Below are 22,119 nucleotides of genomic sequence, written 5' to 3'. Positions count from 1 at the left end.
ACCTACATAAGCACTGGCAGGGTGTAGTGTTAATGAGGTCAGTCCATAAGAGGGTCATTTAGGAGTCTGGTGACAGTGGGGAAGAAGCTGTTTTTGAGTCTGTTCGTAGACTTCTGAATCTCCTGCCCGTTAGCATGTTAGATGCTTGCATGCTAGCCCGTTAGATGTTAGCATGGCGCATTCTCCCGGCCCCAACCAGGTTTCATGGGCTACATGGTGGCCCCAGTTGGCAGTGCAGGCTCCACCCCCGAATGTCCCTCCCCCACCCCCTCATCCCTGCCCCGTCAGTGTCCGGCATCGTCGGTCACACTGGTCCTAGCAACCGTCCCTGCTGCCAGGGGAACCATTGGCAGGCACTGCCCTCACTAGGGGCTACCGTGGTGTGGCCCTGGGTGGTCCCCCGGTGAGTGGCGATCGGTTGGGCGGGGTGGGGCGCTGTGGCAGGGGGCTGGGGTGTGGAGGTGGGCGCATCCATATAGCCAGTGTCACTGTGTCGAACCAGGGGCCGGGGTGGGGGGTCAGTGTGTGCGCCTCAAGATGGCCGTCGTAATGATGGTCGTTGCCTGGGCACTGCCCCAGTCCTGGGGGAGGGGGGCACCCCTGCTGATTGGCCTATTCGCCCCCTCCCCCGGCCCTGGCAAGGCCCCTCCCCAGCCCTGGCAGCCACCCCCCCCCCCTCACCCCGCCAGCCAGCATGGCCAGTGTGCAGGCCGGCAGCCGCAGTCACTGCACTCCCCGTCCTACCTCTGCTGTCTCTCGCTCAGAAGCCACAATGCCTGATTCACGATTTTTGAGACCACAAGCGAACCACGCCATCGGGAACAAGGTCCATCGGAGGCGGTGAATCTTCAAGGCCCTGGAGAATAGGGTGTCAGGGCCACTATGATATGTATTTTACTTGATGATATGTAACCTACTGTATTTTACCACCGCGTGGCGAGCGCTGCATTTCTGCCATTTTTGGGGTGCCGCAGCATCCCAATTTGGCCTCAAACGGCGCCTACTGCGATTTTGGCTTTGGAGGCTATTCTCCGCCTTATTGCGTTTTGCGATTTTGGTGTCGGCAAGCGGAGAATCCTTACATGGGCTTACAGATGCTGATGGATTCAGGTATATCCAGGTCCATAGCTGAGTCAAAAGGCACTTTCCAGCCTTCTACCTTGCTCGAGCAGATTTTATCCTGGTGTGGCCAGTACGTCTGGTATATACCAGCGGATAGTGGGGAGTAGACGTGCTCGGTTGAGGGTGTGGAGGCAAAGTGGGCAGAGGAGCTAGGCTGATCTTAGAAGAGGAGGTTTGGAGCGAGGCATCAAGGAGGGTGAACACGACCTCGTCTTGTGCGAGGCTGAGTCTAATCCAGCTAAAGGTAATGTTTTGAGCACACCTCACGAAGGCTGGAATGAGTCAGTTTCTCGATGGGGTGGAGGATAGATGTGTTCGGTATTCGAGGGAGCCGGCACACCATGCCCTCAGATGGAGGTCCTTTTTTGATACTATGTCAGGAATCCTGGGCTTTGGGTTGGTGCCTTGCCCACTGCTGGGGCTTTAGTTGTGGGGTTTCAGATGTGCTTGAGCTCCAGATGGGGGAGGGGGCAAATGACCTGGCCTTTGCCTTGCTTGTGACAAGGAGGTGGATCCTGACATGGCGGGCATGATTCAGTGATTGCGTTGCACCCAGCTTGGATCGGGGCGCACCATGTGAATAGTGGGAGGAGGCAAAATCGAGATTCACGCCAGGCGCGAATCATTTTGTAATTCATCCGGCCTGCTACCGATGATAATTTCTCGATCACAACCAAAAATGGCGAGCATATCATTAACGCTCATTTGTATTTATTTCAATCCCATGAAATGCAGAGGCATCCCAGAAATTACCCGACTCCCAAGCGGGGCGTCACGCAGGCGTCATTTAGTACTCCTTTTCATAAACGGGAACCTGGCGCAATGGTTACTGGGAAGTGAGGAGGTGAGTAGCCATTTCCATTTGTTCAATGGCATGCAGTTCAAGGGCACTGGAGCTGCTGCCCCCATATTGGAGAGGGAGGGGTGCGGTCACTCCTCAGGGAGGGTGGCTTGGTTGGGAGGCTGAAGCGTTCCAGGTCAGGGGTCGCCACTGGGCAGGAAGGGTGAGGGGCTTTGCATCTGTGAGGCCTACAAGTCATCTTTAAATATTGTGGAGACCCATAACAGGGGCAACCACACCTTAGCTTGTCTATCCCACCAAATTCTTCCAGGACAGAGCACTGCTGCAGCTTCTCTCCTGAAATTCAATTTAATTCCCTTTGACTGTGAGCAGCCTCTTAGCTTCACAGCTGAAGACTATGGTAATTGAGATTTTAGCTTTGTTAGTAGTGAGAGCACTTCACAGCTGCAGGTTGTGTTTGCTGTTTGCTCCTGCTAGTGACTGCAAATGCCTGTAGGCTGCTGTTGCTGTGTCTTCCTTTTCTGTAGCCGGAAAGAAGGAAAATTTTTCTAAGATACCTGGGTCCTGGAACACCGGGCTCAGTGGGACGTTTGAGTCCAGAAGGCAATCCGGTTTGAAGAAAGAAGATGCTGCGGGGCCTTGTGCACGACATTGTTCCAAATGTGCCACCAGATGACGCCGTTGAAGAAATGCTTTCACAGATTGCTCTTGCTTTTCTTGCTGGTGCGGTTAGTGCTGCATGTAACTGGCAAATCACTGCTGGTTAAACATGCTGGAAGTCACAGATGTTCGACTGTACCTTGAGCGCCAGTGGAAGTGGAATATGTGGATGTCAAGATTTGGTTGTGGTGAAATTGGGCCTGGAGAAGAATGGTACTGATTCATGGAACAAGTCACACATTGATGGACAGATCATTTCTATAACAATATTCTGGACATGATACAGGCTTCTCCTCCATTTCTGTTGAGAAACCTGCAAGAGGTGATACCATGTGTTTGTTTTTTTTGTGTGAAAATGAACTGATATAACTTTGTCTTGGTAACAATCTGGAACAGCGACGTTTCCTTGTTTAATGGGAAATGTGATATGTGGAATGTTATGTAGTTGATGTTCAAATCTTTGTTACTGTTGACCGTTTAATAAACAAAATACTCTCAACTCTCAAGTGCCCCTTCGAGGGCACATGTGCCATGTCTCAGAGGATAATTAGTTCATTACAGTCCAGCAACCTTTGATGTATGAACAGTGTACCCGAACTCTAGGAGTGTCAGCACCATGGAGACAGCTGCCAACAATCAAACACTAAAGAGTGGGGCTTCACCACTGTGAATCTTCTCGCGGCTATATTAACTCAGAAGGAAACTTTCATTATTGATGATGAATTTATTTACATATTTACAATAGTCTGCGTAATGCAGCATCTCACTCTCAGTGCAATCCTAGCTGGGAGGATTTGTTTTATCAGGCCCTGAGCTAGGCCTACTTTTGCTCATAACATGCCCCAGCTGGTTAGCCTCCGCCCCCTCCACAAGTTCCGCAGGGAGATCAATGATGTATCCCCATGGCCCTCATGGGGGTGATGACACCCCTCCCCCCCAGAGTCCATCAGCTGTCACTGGCGGAGGCCTTCTGCGCCACTAAGCCCGTGGCTGTTCCACTTGCAGTGGTTCTGAGTGGAGTGGAGTGTAATAGGTTGCTGAACGCTACTTCCTGCAAGACAGCCGAAGAGGAACCGTAGGGACCTCGGTGCCAGACACACTGCTGTCTGTTGGCGCGGATACCCCGGTGTCCATGTCAGAATCCGAGTCGCAGCATTATTGCTGAGCCTGACGTGACAAGCCTGACGGCTGGGCCCTCAATTCAAAGGGTGGCTCATGCTGCGACGACAGGCGTACAACCGCCGGTGGGACATCCTGACAGGCAACCTCATGCCTGGTTAATGGTCCACATGCTTTTTTCTCTGGACTAGGAATCTATATGAGACCGGGCCAAACTGACCCAGTACCACTCCCAGGCCACAACAGCCATCGCCAAAACCCCGTGGATAAATGGCCCCGGCGCTGAACATTTACTCCGCGGTCCTTAACCATGGTGATTCTTCTACGATTCCTGATGCCACTCGACCTTGGCCCCAAGGTTTGGAAGAGTAAGATTCAACCGAGTCCTCAGTCGTCATCCCATCAAATGTTCTGCTAGTGCAATCCCAGTGGTCACGTGCGGCTTAGTATGATAATTGAATAAGAAGCACGCCAACCGCATGTCCATAGACCCAGTCAACTGCTTGTTCAATCCATATTTAAACGTTTGGTCTGTCAGCTCCGCCAGTCCATTAGATGAAGGATGATATGGCACAGTGCGGAGGTGCCGAATGCCAGAATGCTGTATAAAAACGGCAAATTCATCGCTGGTAAAAGCAGTTCCATTATCCGTCACCAGCACTTCCAGAAGTCCATAGGTGAAACCCCCGGATGGCCAGTGTGCAAATTCTGAAACAGGGTTACCTGTCTCAATGGCGGAAATACAACTTGAGTGGCTCACAATATTACGCCATCCTCCAAACTCAGTTTGGTGAACTTCTGAGCAAAGGGTCGCAGAGTCGATGGAAATATTTCCTTTTTACCACCCTTGAGTAACATAAGGTGAAGCTTTGCCAACGCTGGGTCCCTCAGTGCTCATGCATGCACTCAAGCTGCCGTCACCGGTAAGGTGTCCATAACATTCAACGTCGCAATCACTTCATCCGCAACACGTGGGGTTGGGGCGCTCACGGGCAACACCTGACGGCGTCCGCATGGGTAATGCTGATACCCGAATGGTGTTGAAAAGTGTACTCGTAACCGGCAAGCAGGAGCCCCCACTGCTGGATCCTGGCCCACGCAATAGGCAGGATGCTCCTGTCCTCCTGGAATAGGCAGAGCAATGGCTTGTGGTCTGTTATTTTAACAAAATGTCATCTACACACATATTGATGGAATTTCTTAATTCCAAAGATGACAGCAAGACCTTTCTTATTAATTTGTGCATTCTGGCGCTCTGCGCCCACCGGTGATACGATCATCATCTAAGAAGAGGGCCACTTTTGGCAAGCCCTTTTGAATGTTTTCCAACACTCTCTGAAATATCGCGGGTGCCGAAATTCAAATGGATGCGGTATTCGAACAATTCCCGATGTGTATTTATTGTGGCAAATTTTCTGACTCCGGGTCGAACTCCACCTGTCGGTATGCCTGGCTCATGTCTAACTTTGTAAATGAATAGCCCCCTTCCAACCAATCATATAGATCCTCGGCCAGGGCATTGGTTAGCGGTCGAATCGCAAAGCCTTGTTTACGCTAAGCATTTTAAAAATAAATTTACAGTACCTAATTATTTTTTTTCCAATTAAGCGGCTAGTTAGCATGGCCTATCTACCTAACTGCACATCTTTGGGTTGTGGGGGTGAAACCCACGCAGACACGGGGAGAATGTGCAAACTCCACACAGACAGTGACCCAGGGCTGGGATTCAAACCCGGATCCTCAGCGCCGTAGTCCCAGTGCTAACCACTGCATCATGTTTATGCTAAGCTTGAAGTCCCCATACAGCCGGATGGTTTTATCAGGTTTCATCACTGGCACCACAATTGCAGCCCATTCGGCAAACTGATCAGGTCAAATGATGCCCAAGTTTGTAAACTTTGCAGCATAATAATAATCTTTTATTATTGTCACATTAACGTTGCAATGAAATTACTATGAAAATCCCTGGCATCCACTTTAGGAAGTAGCGCATACAGAATCAGCCCCACCCGGAAGTACCAGGCTGAGCAGTAGGATCGACATAGATGTGTGCTCTGGCACCCTTATTTCGGCCCAGACCTACCTGGAAAATCTATGCATATTTATTCAACACATCGTAAAGATTGCCAGAGCCCATTCAGAAGATTTATTGCCAGTCTCTTCCTAGTAAATTTGCACCCGGACCATGTACAACCACCAGGGGCAGGCGGGCTTCCTGCTGTCCATACGTCACCGGCATCACGGTGGTCCCCAGAATTTTCAACAGTTCCCCCGTACAGGTGGCCAATTGGGCTCCTGTGTCCATCTCCATCGATACTGGTTGCCCATTGACCTGCAAAGTAATCCGAATAGGCACGTTCCTTGGAGTTGAAAAACAGTTCAACTGCATCAAGCAGTCGTTGCATACGCCTGGAAGTCAATGCGCAAAACCTCGTCCTGGGCAACCTCAGTTGCTGTCATGGACAGCCCTGACCCTCACGAGCCCCTCGACCACAACGGCGGCATGGTGGCTGGCTCTCACCATCAATCTCGGGTAAAGTATCCCTCCGAGCAATGGTGACACCCAAAAACCGAACTCTGCCACAAACTTGTTGTGACCGATGGAGTCCGAATGGAAAGGTGGCCCAAGCTATGCACACTATAATCAACGGGCCCTTGCAGTTCCTGTAAACCCTTCTCCCCGTGTTCATGAGAGAGGGAAAGTTCAATGGTTCGCTTTAAATCCAGCGTAGTTTCCGCTAACAGCTTCCATTGTGCAGCCAAATTATTGATACCACACACAAATCTGTCCCTTTACATTTCTGAGAGGGACTGCTCAAACTTCAGTGCTCAGCCAAGAGCTACATTTGAGTTAAATCCGACTCATCGTGAGAACGCGTCGCCGTGTTAAAATGGTACCTATGCATAATTGCAGACGGCTTGGGGTCGTAGTGGTCCGAACCCATTGCCATGAGTTCATTGAACGACCTGGAATCTGGTGCAACTGGGTAGATGAAACTTTTGATGATCACAAATGTAGGAGCCAAAGGGTAAGTGTGTGGATGAGTGGATCGTGACTCACGAGAGGTTTCGCATCGGCATGGAGCTCAATTTGGGGCTCTTACGTGATTCACACATTGCGCCCGAATCTGCGCTAGGCGCAACAGAGTGGATGAATCGCCCCCTAAAAGTTTTAGCATTCAGTACTGTACTATAAAGAGAGACATTTTAAACAGTTGGAGAAAATTTCAAAGATAAGACAAATACCTCCATCGACATCCTGATCTGACATCACAACTGACCTCAGCCACTTGTCATTACTACCATTTAGCACAAATTGTTCAACAAATGTAGGTTAACGGAGCGATTCTCCCAAAAAGTAATTGTGTTATTTTGGGCCCGGTTTCACAGGGTGATTCCGGCATGATCCAGACTGGTATTCATCCACATTTAGTCATTTTTTTGGAGCTTGGGACGTTTTTCACTGGAAAATCCCACACTTAGAATTTTTTTCTGCAGTGGGGACTTTAAGACGCAGGAAAGACCGCTCCTCAGAGATCAGGGTGCCATTTTTAAAGGGTGTCCAGATGTAAAAGTGAGGTTGAGTATCCCACACCCGATGCCAATGGATATCGCAACCCCCGCAGACATGGGCAACAACTGGGGGGAGGGCCTTATGGGAGGCCGGGGGACAGATGGGCCGGTCGAATGCAAGGACGTACGGCCGATTGGGGGGGCCTACATTTCGAAGCTGCCTCTGCAGTCCGAGTCCGCCATGGCACTCGGCGCGGCCGCTGGAGGCCGCCAGCGTGCGCATGCGCGGACTCCAGACCGGAAGTGCAGGGGCCCATATCCGCAGTTAAAGCTGTGTGAATCACTCTGGGTTCATGCTAGCCCCCTGCAGGTATGTGAACCGACTGTTCTTTTTTATTGGAAACTCGGGAGTGAAACGCCAGCGTTTTTACGCTGGCGTGGGGACATAGTCCCATTTTGGGAGAACCCAGTCTCCATTTTTGGAGACCAGCGCTAATTCGTGCCGGCGTGAGTCCTGGCCGGTGCTGCTGGTGACTGCCAGGAACCGGGAAAATGCGGCCTCAAATGGGCTGTGCATATTCAAATGAACATTCCGGCTCATTTGAATATGATTATCTGTTTGACGCCCAGCGAGGGCGTGACCCAGATCGCACCGGACGCCACAGATCGGGTGCATCGTGCGCAGCTCGGAAACCGGCGTGAAACCCGTTTTTGGCCTATGTCGCTGTGTACCTGGCAGAACAAAGTGGGAAAAATGCGTCCAAAGAATATAAATGCTGCGGTAATGGGACAGATTAAACAGAACTTGTTTACATAGCAATGAACATAAAGATAATAGCGATCGACTTTCTGGAATCTGATTGCTTTATTCACTCAATTTGTAGGAACGCAGTGGTACTTCAACAAAGAGCTAATTTCCCACAAATTCAATATCTTACATCCGAGTAGATTTCATAGGGTTTAGAGCTCGCATGGTATTGTCACAGCTTTCAGGACTTTTCTTGAGTTGTGGTAATGGATTCTGCAACTTGTTGATCTGTAAAATGAAAAGAAAATGGAATAATTAAACTTGATTAATTCTAAATATGACCTTCAATTTCCTAACAAAGCACTTGATTAGACAAAATAAGCATATTTATATCTGATAAGATTCTCAAACTAGCCAAAATCTTGGGATGCTGGCAGCTCCGCCAAAACTCTCTTGGTTTCAATCCAGAGAGGATGGCTAAGAAAGCCCAAAAAGGTTTACACTTTGGGCCTTTGAAAGTGATGGCAGGAAAGGTTTCACTTTGGATGCAACGGCACCCTGTGCAGAGCCAGTTTAGATATTCCAACTATTCTCCTAACTAATTTAGTGGAATCTTTTGAGGACATTACCAGTGCGGTAGACAACGGGGAGTCAATGGATGTGGTACATCTGGATTTCCAGAAAGCTTTTGACCAGGTGCCACACAAAACGTTGCTGCATAAGATAAAGATGCATGGCATTAAGTGTAAAGTAGTAGCATGGATAGAGGATTGGTTAATTAATAGAAAGCAAAGAGTGGGGATTAATGGGTGTTTCTCTGGTTGGCAATCAGTAGCTCGTGGTGTCCCTCAGAGATCAGTGTTGGGCCCACAATTGTTCACAATTTACAAAGATCATTTGGAGTTGGGGACCAAGTACAATGTGTCCAAGTTTGCAAATGACACTAAGATGAGTGGTAAAGCAAAAAGTGCAGAGGATACTGGAAGTCTGCAAAGGGATTTGGATAATTTAAGTAAATGGGTAGGGTCTGGCAGATGGAATACAATGTTGACAAATGTGAGGTTATCCATTTTGGTCGGAATAACAGCAAAAGGGATTATTACTTAAATGATAAAATTTTAAAACATGCTGCTATGCAGAGAGACCTGGGTGTGCTAGTGCATGAGTTGCAAAACGTTGGTTAACAGGTACAACAGGTGATTAAAAAGACAAATGGAGTTTCGTCCTTCATTGCTAGAGGGATAGAATTTAAGACTAGGGAGGTTGTGCTGCAACTGTATAAGGTGTTAGTGAGGCCACACCTGGAGTATTGTGTTCAGTTTTGGTCTCCTTACCTGAGAAAGGACGTACTGGCTCTGGAGGGTGTGCAGATGAGATTCACTAGGTTAGTCCCAGGGTTGAAGGGGTTGGATTACGAGTAGACTGGGACTGTACTCGTTGGAATTTAGAAGGATGCGGGGGGGATCTTATAGAAACATATAAAATTATGAAGGGAATAGATAGGATAGATGCGGGCAGGTTGTTTCCACTGGCGGGTGAAAGCAGAACTCGGGGGCATAGCCTCAAAATAAGGGGGAGTAGATTTAGGACTGACTTAGGAGGATCTTCTTCACCCAAAGGGTTGTGAATCTATGGCATTCCTTGCCCAGTGAAGCAGTTGAGGCTCCTTCATTGAATGTTTTCAAGATAAAGGGTTATGGGTGTTCCGACGGGAAAGTGGAGCTGAGTCCACAAAAGATCACCCATGATCTCATTAAATGGCGGAGCAGGCTCGAAGGGCCAGATGGCCTACTCCTGCTCCTAGTTCTTATGTTATGTAACATTTGGATATGTCACTGAATTAAATATTATTGTAGCTCAGCACCAGATTTTGAGCAGGCGGCCTGGTAGTGGAATTTGCGAGGGAACCCCTTGCAATCCCCGCCATGCATGAATTTGCAAGGGAAGGGACATGAATCGCCTCTGGGCACCACTCCGAGTGCAAGCACAAATCAGAGGCGATTCATCTCCAACGGGAGTCTGCCAAAGAGAAAATCCATCCCGTAATTTATCTTTTTCTAGCGCATGTGCTATAACGTTCTGTGTTTAGTTAATAACTGTTGGTTTGGGTTAAATTGGGAGTATTAAGGTTAGGTAACCTGTTAATGTATGAAAATTAGAATTTTATTATTGACCATAGTGACATGGCGTACGTGAGAGTGTTTAATTCCAGATCATGAGTCACACACATTTGAAGCTCGGCAGTTTTAAATTTTAAATCTTCAATTGGGAATTTATTGTGTTTTCTAAATTTGCCTAGTTGCACCAGTAAAGTAAATTTGGGTGAGAAACCTCGTGCAGAAGATGTTTGGGATGATTTGGAGTTCAATCGAAAACACTGTCTTCTCCAACCACACATTTTCCCCTCAATATTTCTAATAATCTTCCAATTAGGCACGTTACAGCCTCAACATTGAATTCAACAACTTCCCTTCTTAGCCTTAATCACAGCCATTTACATTCATAGAACATACAGTGCAGAAGGAGGCCATTCGGCCCATCGTGTCTGCACCGACCCACTTAAGCCCTCACTTCCACCCTATCCCCATAACCCAATAGCCCCTCCTCACCTTTTTGGACACTAAGAACAATTTAGCATGGCCAGTCCACCTAACCTGCACGTCTTTGGGCTGTGGGAGGAAACCGGAGCACCCAGAGGAAACCCACGTAGACACAGGGAGAACGTGCAGACTCCGCACAGACAGTGACCCAGCGGGGAATCGAACCTGGGACCCTGGCGCTGTGAAGCCATAGTGTTATCCACTTGTGTTACCATGCTGCCCTTTTGCTTTTGTCTTCTGTCCTCAACATCTTTGTCTAACTCTGCCAATTGCTGGCCCTCTATCCAACCTCACCGCAACCAACCCCCCCCCCCCCCTCCCCCCCCCCCGCCACAATATAAATCTGACCCCATTTTTAGTTCTCTCTAGTTTTGACAAAGTCATCCAGACTCAAAACGTTCACCCCCCTCTCTCACCACAGATACTGTCAGACCTGCTGAGATTGTCCAGCGATTTTTGTTTTTGTTTCAGATTCTAGCATCCGCAGTAATTTGCTTTTACTAATGATTTTAGTTGTTTTAAATCCCTAAGGATAACATTTATAGTATGCTGAAGAAGATAGCAAAGAATAAGAGGGGAAAAAGTTTTAAATGGGGTTTGGGTCGTGTGGTGAATGTATCGCTACTGCAATTCACCACTGTATTGTACTGTATTATGTTTTTGCCCCTGTGGACTCCGCCTGTGGCTCCGCCCCCTCGAGGGTGGTATATAAACCTGCAGCCTGTAGGCGGCACTCAGTACAGAGCAGTCGCAGGCAGGCACAGATCTAGCTTATTAAAACCACTGTTCACTTCTGCTAATCGTCTCGTGTAAATTGATGGTCGCATCAGGTCGAAATAGTGGCGCAGATTGTTCTCCTTTTTGGTTCGAACTACCTCTTGCACTGTTGTGCAGCACTGTCTATGATTTATGAGGTGCATGGATAGAGTGGATGGACAGGCACTCTTTCCCAGGGTGGAGGGGTCAGTCACCAGGGGGCATAGGTGAAGGTCCGTGGGGCAAGGTTTAGAGGAGATGTGCGAGTTAGGTTTTTGACACAGAGGATGGTGAGTGCCAGGAACGCGTTGCCAAGGGAGGTTGTGGAAGCAGATACATTAATGGTGTTCAAAAGGCATCTTGACAAATACACGGATAGGATGGATATAGAGAGAAACGGGACAAGGAAGTGCTGAGGGTTTTGGCTAAGATTGGTGTCATGACCGGCACAGGCTTGGAGGGCCGAAGGGCCTGTACCTGTGCTGTATTGTTCTTTGTTCTATTTTTGGCCCTCTCCCCATCGTGTGTCTAGGTGCACCTATTCCCCGGAGTCCATCGCCACACCCCTCAATGATTATGCCACCCCTGCTGCCCCATTAGGGGCCTTTACCTTCCGGCTCCTTCTTTTGCCTCTGACTTGTCTCACCCACCTCCCCACCGTTAATCCTTTGCTGTCCAGCCTGTTTCTAGACATAGAATTTACAGTGCAGAAGGAGGCCATTCGGCCCATCGAGCCTGCACCGGCTCTTGGAAAGAGCACCCCACCCAAGGTCCACACCTCCATCCTATCCCCATAACCCAGTAACCCCACCCAACACTAAGGGCAATTTTGGACATTAAGGGCAATTTAGCATGGCCAATCCACCTAACCTGCACATCTTTGGACTGGGGTTCCCTTGCCTCTCTCGTCTCCTCCCCATCAAGCACTCAAACGATAGCCCTCCAACACCCCACCTCACCCTCACATCTCCCTGCCTTTCCATTGGTCCCACAGGAGAAGGCTTGGCTCTGACCCCCTTGCCTTTATACTGGTCTTGCCTGACCAGCCTTGGCCTAAGGTGGAGCAGCAGCAACATCACCATAGTGAAAGGTAGGCAAGAACTATGCACACACACCTTGAGATCACGAGAGAAGTGCAGTTCACCAGGTGAATGTCACTTATTTGTGGTGGTGAATCATTAAGTAGCCACTGGCTTGGCGACTTGATCTGTGGTGCGGGCGTAATTACAGCAAGCTGAGATTTTAATGAATTTCCATGATATTCAAATGCAGAGTCCGACATGGTGCGTCAGGCTGCATCACCCACCATGAAAATAGAGTGAAAAATTTGAAACCATTTTCATCTTGGTGGAAAACTGATTTTTGGGGCATCCATATTTTCGCGTCCCACCGCTCATTACACCTGCCGCTGCCGGAACTGGAAATTGCCACCCTAAGGGCAGAACTTTCTTGCCGTGGAAACTATAGAGCTCCAAAGGTGGCTTCCTCCACCGCGTTGTTAGGCACTTATAAACAAAAGATCAAGGGGGTGGTTCCATGATGTCATGTTGGGCCCTAGGTACAGAAAAATAAAAGTACGACCCCCCCCCCCCCCCGCCCAAGGCCTGGGCAGTAACAGATGGCAGTGCCAGGGTGCTACCCAGGCATGACCCGCATCTCCTTGAGGGGAGATGTACTTACCTGCGTGCTTCCGGAGGGTTCTATTCACTTAAGCCTACTCACCCGGGATCTACCAGCCTCCTGGCATCTAACGGGATCCCCAGGGAGACCCCAGCCGGGCGTTGTACAGTACTGATCCACACAAATGTGGAGCATGTGGAACGGCACCCGCAGGGTCCCCGGACCATCGGAGGCTCCTGGAGTCAGGAATAGGGCAGGGTGGCCCACTGGCCCTCTTCTAGAACGTAGGCAGCTTGGCACTGCCAGAATTGTCCCTTGGCACTGCCACCTTGGCATTGCCAGGGTAACCAGGAGGCACCACAACGTCAGCAGAAGCACTGCCATGGTGGCAGTGCCAAGGGTCAGGGCCTTACAGAGGCCTTGCCCATGAAAGGAGGGTGGAGAAGGGTTTGAAGGGTGGGAGGATGCAGGGTATGTATGAAGGGGCCACTGGAATGTTGGGGGAGGGATGGGGTGAAGGTGTGGGGGTCCTGGAAGGGGGGGCCAAAAGGGCGTGTGGGAAGACTTGAAAAGGGGGTCACAGAAACACCTCCTCTGTGTGGGGGCTGACATTGCTCATGGGTGGAGGACCCACAAGCCCACTGAGAGATCGGGGAACCCTCCCAAAATGGCAGCCCGATCTTTGGGGAGCCAAGCTGGCCAGTGAGCTCAGTTCCCCAGTGATGAAAATAATTCTAAGTGGGCTAAACCAGTGAGAAACTCCCCAGGGCCCAAGAAAGTGACTAAAGTGTGGTTAGATAGCAGTGGGAACTTGCTGACAGAGCCAGGACGAAACTCTCAACAAAGCCCCCCACAAATGACACTTAGGGCGCAATCTACCGGCTGTTCAAGTTGATGGGAAATTCCGGTCCCACATTGATGTATGAGTTTCCCAGCAACAAGGGGTGCAGTCACAGCGGGAAATCCCGTTCACAGCGGCAGGGTCGGTAAATCCCGCTGGTGGGCTGCTTCCGCTGTCGAAAAACACGCGGTGGGTTGGTCAGTAAATCCTGCCCTTAGAAACCTTTCCATTAGACGTGCCCTCTGTGTCTTCCAAAGTTGCTGTTCCAACTCCTTCAATCATGGATACATAAAGAGATCATTTTATGTGAGGGCAGGTGTGGTTAGTTGCCTTTTCGTGAGCTCTGGTTCTACCCATCTTTTAATCCGTCTTTTCATCCTTGTGCATAATTCTTTTTTGCCCTTTCTTGGTTAACTTGATTTGAACTACGTCCTGAGGATTGTTGATCGGTATTTCTGCATGATGGAGCCAAGTTAGAATTTTTAAATCCTCGGTCATGGTGGCTGGAAGGAGTTAGCCCTGCCGTTGTGACACAGTTGCTTTTGAGTGAACTCATAGAATCGCTACATTGCAGAAGGAGGCCATTTGGCCCATCAAGACTGCACTGACCCTCTGAAAGAGCACGTTACCTAGGCCCATTCCCCCTGCACTATCGCCGTAGCCCCACCTAACCTATACATCCCTGGACACTAGGGGCAATTTTATCACAGCCAATCCACCTAATAAAGATTATTATTATTAACCTCCATATCTTTGGACTGTGGAGGAAACTGAAGCACCTGGAGAAAACCCACGCAGACACTGGGAGAACGTGCAGACAGGTACCCAAAGCCTGAACTGAATCCAGATCCCTGACGCTGTGACGCAGCAATGCTAACCACTGTGCCACCATGCCACTGCCGCCCTGGTGGTGTGGTATGCATTGACGAATGATGCCTGCCAATGAAGATGCTGTTCTGGCTCAAAGTCATGGGCCCAATTGTCATGGGTCATCGAGGCCCAATTCCAAGAGTTGTGGGTGTTTTTATGGAGGCAATGGCGGCGCATGAGGAGTTTCTTGCAATAGAAAGAGCACCATCCTTGGTGGGAGCCAACAATCAAATTCATGTTACATGGCCTGTCGTCCATCCTGTTCTCAGGGGGAAAGGGGGAACAGGAGATGAATGCTGCTAAGCCTGGTCCCAGTGTTGAGGCGGTGGAGATATTACCAGCTGAGTTTAGAATTGTGTGCCATATTTCGGGAATCTCGATCTGGAGACAAGGCAAATTAAATTCAATGGAGCACATCTTTTTTCTTTCTTTTCTTTTTTTCGGTAGGCGAGATCCAGGCAAGCATGTTTACATGAGCCATTGGGCTCATTTAAATATGCGCTTGCCCAATTCACCCAGGACCCAGAATTCACGAGCCTCACCAGCAAGGTCTCAACCAGGCGCCGGTTGTTACTGGTTCACAAAGTCGTGGCACCTCAGGGGGGGCAGCATGGCACCTTGGCACTGCCAGCTTGCAATGCCCAGGTTGCCAGGTTGCCATATGCGGCAGCAGATTCCCCAGAGCTTGATAATCTTTAAACAATTCCTTAGAGAAGTTTGGCAGGACAATGTCAACAGCCTAGCTTCTGGAGAAAACTTCCTGACTTCCTGCAAGTTTAATATGCAGCAGCGGATTCCCCAGAGTTTGATAATCTTTAAACAATTCATTAGAGAAGTGATCTGGTGCCATACTGATTCACTGGAGGAGTTATGTTCCACTTTAAACGGCTGCTTTTGCAACTTGTTCGAATATCCGGCACCTCCGACTGAAACCGCTGGTGATCCTGCACTCACACACAATTTTATCTCACGATTTGCATTGAACTTTTCACTCCATTCAAGAAGTTGCACTCTTTTAATCTCATTATTTTCTACCTTCCAGCAGTCGGGGTTATCGACAAACACGACACGGAGAATTTTTCCACCTGTAAAATTAATTAAAAATTGAGCTGTTTTGATTCTTTCATAACTCTAGCAACATTAAGCGTGTAGCTAATGTTCTTTGGATGGGTGTGATGGTGCAGTGTTTAGTTTTTGTTCAGTTCTGGATACTAATTCCTCAAAAAGCCCAGGATCTTCAACAAACTGCCCACATCCAACAACTTCTCTTTTGCTGTCTTTGACACCAATGAATAAAACTCCTCCATTTGTGTTTGCAAAGGCAGAGATGTACTTTGGCAGTGCCTCTTTCATCCTTTCTAAGACCTTTCCCCCTGAAAAATCCTTAAATTCGACACACTTAGATTCATTGAAACCCAATATTTCACCGTGCTGAAATCGTGTTCTCTTTAACATACGGTGCACTGATTGACAAGCCTTAGATTTATGAGATAAGCAGCATTTTATCTTTGTTAGATCAGCGCTGTGACTTGTTCCTGCGGCTCTGGTTTTAACTGTAAGAAAATTCTCTGGCTCAAATGGAATTATTTGATTTGTCTGACTTGCTTGTCACTTGTACGTAATGCATGCTATAGTACAAAGTGGTGGCACCCGATTGGTAATTTCACTGGTCCAGGGCCGCACAAAGATTTGCATGTTCCCATCTTTATACTCAAAATCGAAGAACTCAGGGAGGCATGTGGCGCAGTGGTCAGCACTGAGACTGCAGCGCTGAGGACCCGGGTTCGAATCCCGGTCCTGGGTCACTGTCCGTGTGGAATTTGCACATTCTCCCCGTGTCTGCGTAGGTTTCACCCCCACAACCCAAAGATGGATTGGCCACGCTAAATTGCCCCTTAATTGAAAACAAAAAATAATTGGCTACTCTAAATTTATAGAAAAAAAAATCGAAGAATTCTTGATTTACTGATCCTTTAACAAGATCAAACATCTCACTTTCTATGTCTGACCCAATTTCATGTTCATCCCGGTTATAATTTTCGTTGTCCACTGCCACTGTGAAACTCCCACCCCAGAGTTTAACAGGGCACATGTATGTTTAACTATTTTTTTGCATTGGCTCCTTTTTAAATTTTTGTTTTTCATTTTTTTCCTCTGCTGCTTCCCAAGGGTTGCTAGCCTACATCCAGCACCAAGTGAGAGTACATCTCTTGAATGCTTGCTTGTGTAATCCTGTAAGTAGCTGGTCCCTTTAAATAGTGCTGGTGTTTGGGGCCGGCGGTGTCCCTCATTCTGCGTAATAATGTGTTCAGGGGCTTGATGCTGGTAGAATAGAGGATCGCTGTGCTGCATCTTTTGTACATTCCAGGTGCTTTCATCCTGCGTTCTCCACCTTTCTTTATTTGACTTTCCACCTGCACAAACTTCTAAGTTAAACATCATTTGCAAAGCTAAGCCATTTGAGGACTGTTTTCAGTAGTTGAGCATCTACGAACAGCCTTAACAGAGAGCTCGCTTATCTGTAAATCCAATTTACTCAGAGGAACCCAATGGAGCACATCTAATCCTGTCTTCAAGGCCTGGGATTGGTGTGGATTTGTTTTGTCCTGTTCTGGATGTCAGTTGTCAATCGTTGAAATCCTTGGGAGATCCTGAAGAGTACTCATTGATCTTGATCCTTCCTCATCCTGGATTTTGGTTTTTCTCATGCGCCACTGAAGAAAACTTTATCCTGAGGACTGCCTTGGTTATTATCCTGCACTTTGCTTCCAGTTGGTCATGTTTGAGGTTGTCAATTTTTTCCGTTTACAGGGAAGTGAATAATGTGGGTGTGATGGCCTGTACCATTGGTTATCCTGATTTAACAAGTTCATATCACTTTAAGCCGAAAGTTGAATACGGAATTTGTGCAGAGTTCTTTTATTTTGTCTTTATCCAAAATGCATTTGGGCCTTATTTTATCGGACAATCCTTGTGGTGGAGGGAGAAGTGCGCATTTTGTGTCCTTAAGACAGTAGTTTCCATGATTTGTCTGGGTGCCCTTTCTCGGGGGGTCTAGTTCTTTCTGAGTATGGCTGGGTTAGTACTATCTTGATGGGGTGCAAAGGTTGGGGCTGTGCGGCAGTTTCTGGGTTTGAGCTCTCCTGAGTTTCCTTTTGTGATGATGCTGGGCTACGCCAGGCTCACCACTGTGGTCGGTATCCTGTTGCCACCCCAAGGGATAGGGTGCTCTCTCTCAGGACGCTCGTAATGTGAACCCGGTGTGGCTACTTTTGGCACTCAAGTGAGAAATTACTTAAATGTTGGACCCAAGAGTTATCCTTTTAATTTCCCCCAGGGTAGGAGTGAGGTCCCCCTGTGGTTCAGTTAGGAGGCTCTCGAATGTCTTGGGCAGTAGCTCGGGTAGTTCTGCTTTCCGAGTGATTAGTTCTAATAGTTCTTGCTCTTTCTCTTTATCCTTTTTCTTCCCCTGAGAGACCCCAGAAATATGGCTTCCGCTGTGTCTCTCACTTTGTTTTTGGTTTCCTCCTGAACTACTTGTGGTGGTACCAAGTTGATAGGTGCAATGGTTAAATGAGCGGGTCTATTTGCCAAGAGGTCTTATGGTAGCCTTACCCCTTTTTCCTGAGTGGTCCTGGTTGTTGGGGTAGGGTCCCTGGTGCTGGGGAAAGGTGGGCTGGCCCTCCCTCCCACCCCCTTCACCAATCTGACAGCCCCCTCCTCTCTGCTGTAAGGTTCCCGCTTTCCGGCTGAGCTCTGAGGATGTCCTTTGTAAGGGTCCTTCCTGTTTGTTCCTATTTATTCCCATATTTCCCTTTCTTTTATTTTTGCTGTTACATTTTTGATCCATTAGTGCTTTATGGACATGTGCCTTTAAAATGGCCAGAGCCTTTAATTCGAGCAGAAAGCTGTGCTGTTTTAGACTGACATCAGTGATCCTCGGATTGATTGATATGGCTGGTGCCAATGAAGGGCCCAGGCGGCTGTGCCCTGCCCAGTAACAGATGGTGATTCGATATTACCTCACTGAATTGTTTCTCCATTGTAGTTTCAATTTTGGTACTGCAGTCTGGGTGGAGGATTTCAACTAATTGTTTCCCAAAAGACCCAGCTAAACTCTCTTCATAAGGCCACTGCGAGGGCTGATTTTCACTCCAGCAAGACTGGGTATCATTCTCTCATGATTGCAAAGGATTGAAGTCAAACCATGAGCTGGAAGTAAGGTTCGATGTGAGATAAAACGTCTCCATCATCAGCAAAATGATGGAAGGAGTCATCAACAGTGCTATCAAGGCGGCACTTACTCAGCAATAACCTGCTCATGGATGCTCAGTTTGGGTTCTGCCAGGGTCACTCAGCTCCTGACCTCATTACAGCCTTGGTTCAAACATGGACAAAAAAGTTGAATGCCAGAGGTGAGGTGAGAGTGACTGCCCTTGACATCAAGGCAACATTTGGCTGAGTATGGTATTAAGGGTTATGGTAACCCTAACCTTTAGCTAAACTGGAGTCAATGAGAATCAGGGGGAAAACTCTCCATTGGTTGGAATCATACCTGACACAAAGGAAGATGGTTGTGGTGGTTGGAGATCAGTCATCTCAGCTCCAGGACATCACTGCAGGAGTTCCTCAGTGTAGTGTCCGAGGCACAACCATCTTCAACTGCTTCATCGATGACCTCCCTTCCATCATAAGATCAGAAGTGGGAATGTTTGCAGATGACCGCACAATGGTCAGCACCATTCACGACTCCTCAGATAATGAAGCAGTATGTCCAAATGCAGCAAGGCCTGGACAATATCCAGGCATGGGCTGACAAATGGCAAGTTATATTTGCAACACACAAATGCCAGGCAATGACCATCTCCTACAAGAGAGGATCTAACCACCGTCCCTTGACAGTCAATGGCATTACCATCGCTGAATCCCTCACTATCAACATCCTGAGGGTTACCATTGATCAGAAACTGAGCTGGACTAGGCAAATTAATACTGTGGCTACCAGAGCAGGTCAAAGACTAGGAATCCTACGGCGAGTAACTCACATCCTGACCCCCCCACCCCCCCTCCCCCCCCAAAGCCTTTCCACCATCTACAAGGCACAAGTCAGGAGTGTAATGGTATACTCTCCACTTGCCTGGATGAGTATAGCTCTAACAACACTCAAGAAGCTCAACACCATCCCAGGACAAAGCTGCCCACTTGATTGCTTTCCCTTCCACAAATATTCAAATCATCCACCATCGATGAACAGTGGCAGCCGTGTGTACCATCTACAAGATTCACTACAGTAACTCACCAAGGTGAACACCTTCCAAACCCATGACCACAACATCTAGAGGACAAGAGCAGCAGATACCTTGGAACTCCACCACCTGTAGGTTTCCCTCAAAGTCACTCACCACCCTAACGTGCAAATATATCGCTGGGGCAACATCCTGAAACTCCCTCCCTAACAGCACAGTGGGTGCACCTACACCTCAAGGACTGCAGCGGTTCAAGAAGGCAACTCACCGCCACCTTCTGAGGAGCAACTAGGGATGGGCAATAAATGCTGACCAAACCAGCGACGCCCACATCCCATAAATCGTGGGGGTGGTGGTGGCGGAGTGCATGGGAATCATGATCTCGGTTCATGCGCCACACTGGTTGGAGGTTTAAGGGGGTTCTGTGAGAAGGTATGGTCGATGATCAGAGATTATGTGGAGTTGAATCAGAACGCATTACTACTGGCGGACTTGAAGAAGGTGAGATGGTGATGGGAGGAAGAGGGGTTAGGCTGGAGGAGGATTCAGAGGGTTCAGCCTGAGGGCCATGGTGACAGCGTCGGTTCTGCCGGCACCAGGGAGGTACACGGTGAGCCCAGTGGTACAGCACACGATTAGGGTTTGGAACAGTTGAGGAGGCTCTTTAGGATGGAGGGGATGTTTTTGCTAACACCGCTGTGTGGGAATCACGGGATTAAGCCGGGGGAGATGGATGGCATGTATAGGAGTGGGGCTGGTGAGGGCAAGGGATTTATCTCTGGAGGAGAGGTTTGCAAGTTTGGAAGAGCTGCGGGAGAGGGTGGAGCTGCCAAAGGAAAGCAAATTCAGATATATGCAAGTGAGGAACTTGACACAGAAGGAATGTAGAGGGTTTCGCAAGCTGCCAGAATATACCCTGCTGGAGCGGTTGCTGCGCCCATATGTGGAGGGGGAGAGCAGAATTGGTGATATATATGGTTGGCTGGAGGATCAAGGGAAGCGCAGGTGGTGAGGATCAAGAATAAATAGGAGGCGGAGCAGGGTGGGGACGGATATAGGATGGGGAGTGTGGAGTGAGGCGATGCGTAGGGTAAATTCAACCTCCATGTGCGCAAGGATGAGCTTGATTCAGTTTAAGGTGGTGCACATGACTCAGGCGAGGATGAATGGGATCTTCCAGGGTGTGGCAGATGAGTGTGAGAAATGTGGGCGAGGGCCAGCGAATCATGCGCAAATGTTCTGGGGCTGTGAGAGGTTGGAGAGATACTGGGAGGCGGTATTCGCTTCTACGAAGATTATGGGGATAGAGGTCAGGCCGGACCCAATGGTGGCGATCTTTGGGGTATCAGAAATGCCGGAGCTGATGGAGACGAGGAGGGCCAAAGTGTGGCCTTCGCCTCTTTAATCGGCTGGCGAAGGATATTGTTGGATTGGTGATCGGCAACGCCACCAGGGGTGGTGGCCTGGCTGGGGGACCTGTGTTACTTGCTTTGGCTGGAAAAGATTAAGTTCAAGTTGAGGGGATCATTGGAAGGCTTTGAGACACAGTGGGGACTGTTCATGACAATGTTTGTGGAATTTTCTGTCGCGGGGGGAGGAGGGGTTGAAAAGAGGGGAAAATTTCACAAACTGAACTGTGGAGTGTTGACAATGTTACTGATTTGTGTTTTTGTACATTAATGTCATGAGAATGTCACTTTAAGAAATGTTTGGCTGCTCATGTTACTGCAGTGATGTCAGAGTGTGGGTGGAGCTGAGCTCTGGTTCTGCTTTTTAGTTTCACTTTGAGAAAAGCTTGGGTGTGTCTGTGTTTTTTTGGTTTCATTTTAATGTTGTAGCTGAAGCCAGACAAAGCAGGTGTACTGTTGTTCTCTGCCATGAAAAGACTGTGGGCGTGATTCTCCCGAGTTACGAAAAATCGGGAAGCTGGCGTCAAAAACGGGCGCGTTTGGCGCAAGGCCTCCGCCCCCCCAACCAGGAATCGATTCTGCTCCCCGGTCGGGGCTAGAATCGCGCGGCCGTGAACTCCGGCATCGCAGGCTTAACGAATTTCGTTAAGCCCGCTAGCCAAAGTTAGCGACGGCTGACGCGTCAGATGACGTCAGCCGCGCATGCGCGGATTGGACGACTCCATCCCGCGTATGCACGGATGACGTCATCACGCATATGCGTGAAACCCGTGCATGCGCGGGCCGGTATGCCCCTCAGCCGCCCCGCGAATG

At 48.8% G+C, this 22,119-nt stretch overlaps 1 protein-coding gene across 6 annotated transcripts in view; it reads right to left on the bottom strand.

Annotated features, from left to right (window-relative positions):
* The window catches only part of LOC119953471 (sodium-coupled monocarboxylate transporter 1-like), a 243,059-nt gene that overhangs the window by 11,161 nt on the left and 209,779 nt on the right, over window positions 1-22,119 (bottom strand). For 2 of the 6 annotated variants that reach the window (XM_038777785.1, XM_038777788.1), the window contains 2 exons: window positions 15,687-15,736; window positions 8,058-8,252 (listed from right to left, as the gene is read on the bottom strand). In XM_038777785.1, coding sequence (XP_038633713.1) covers window positions 8,177-8,252; window positions 15,687-15,736 — 126 coding nt within the window. In that variant the 3' untranslated portion in view covers window positions 8,058-8,176. Of the gene's footprint in view, window positions 1-7,934; window positions 8,253-15,686; window positions 15,737-22,119 lie in introns of those variants that run through there. The other 4 variants (XM_038777786.1, XR_005458029.1, XM_038777789.1 and 1 more) reach the window with 4 other exon arrangements.

The sequence above is a fragment of the Scyliorhinus canicula genome, chromosome 18, assembly GCF_902713615.1.
Source record: "Scyliorhinus canicula chromosome 18, sScyCan1.1, whole genome shotgun sequence".
Taxonomy (NCBI): domain Eukaryota; kingdom Metazoa; phylum Chordata; class Chondrichthyes; order Carcharhiniformes; family Scyliorhinidae; genus Scyliorhinus; species Scyliorhinus canicula.
This window is presented reverse-complemented; position numbering and strand designations above follow the sequence as displayed.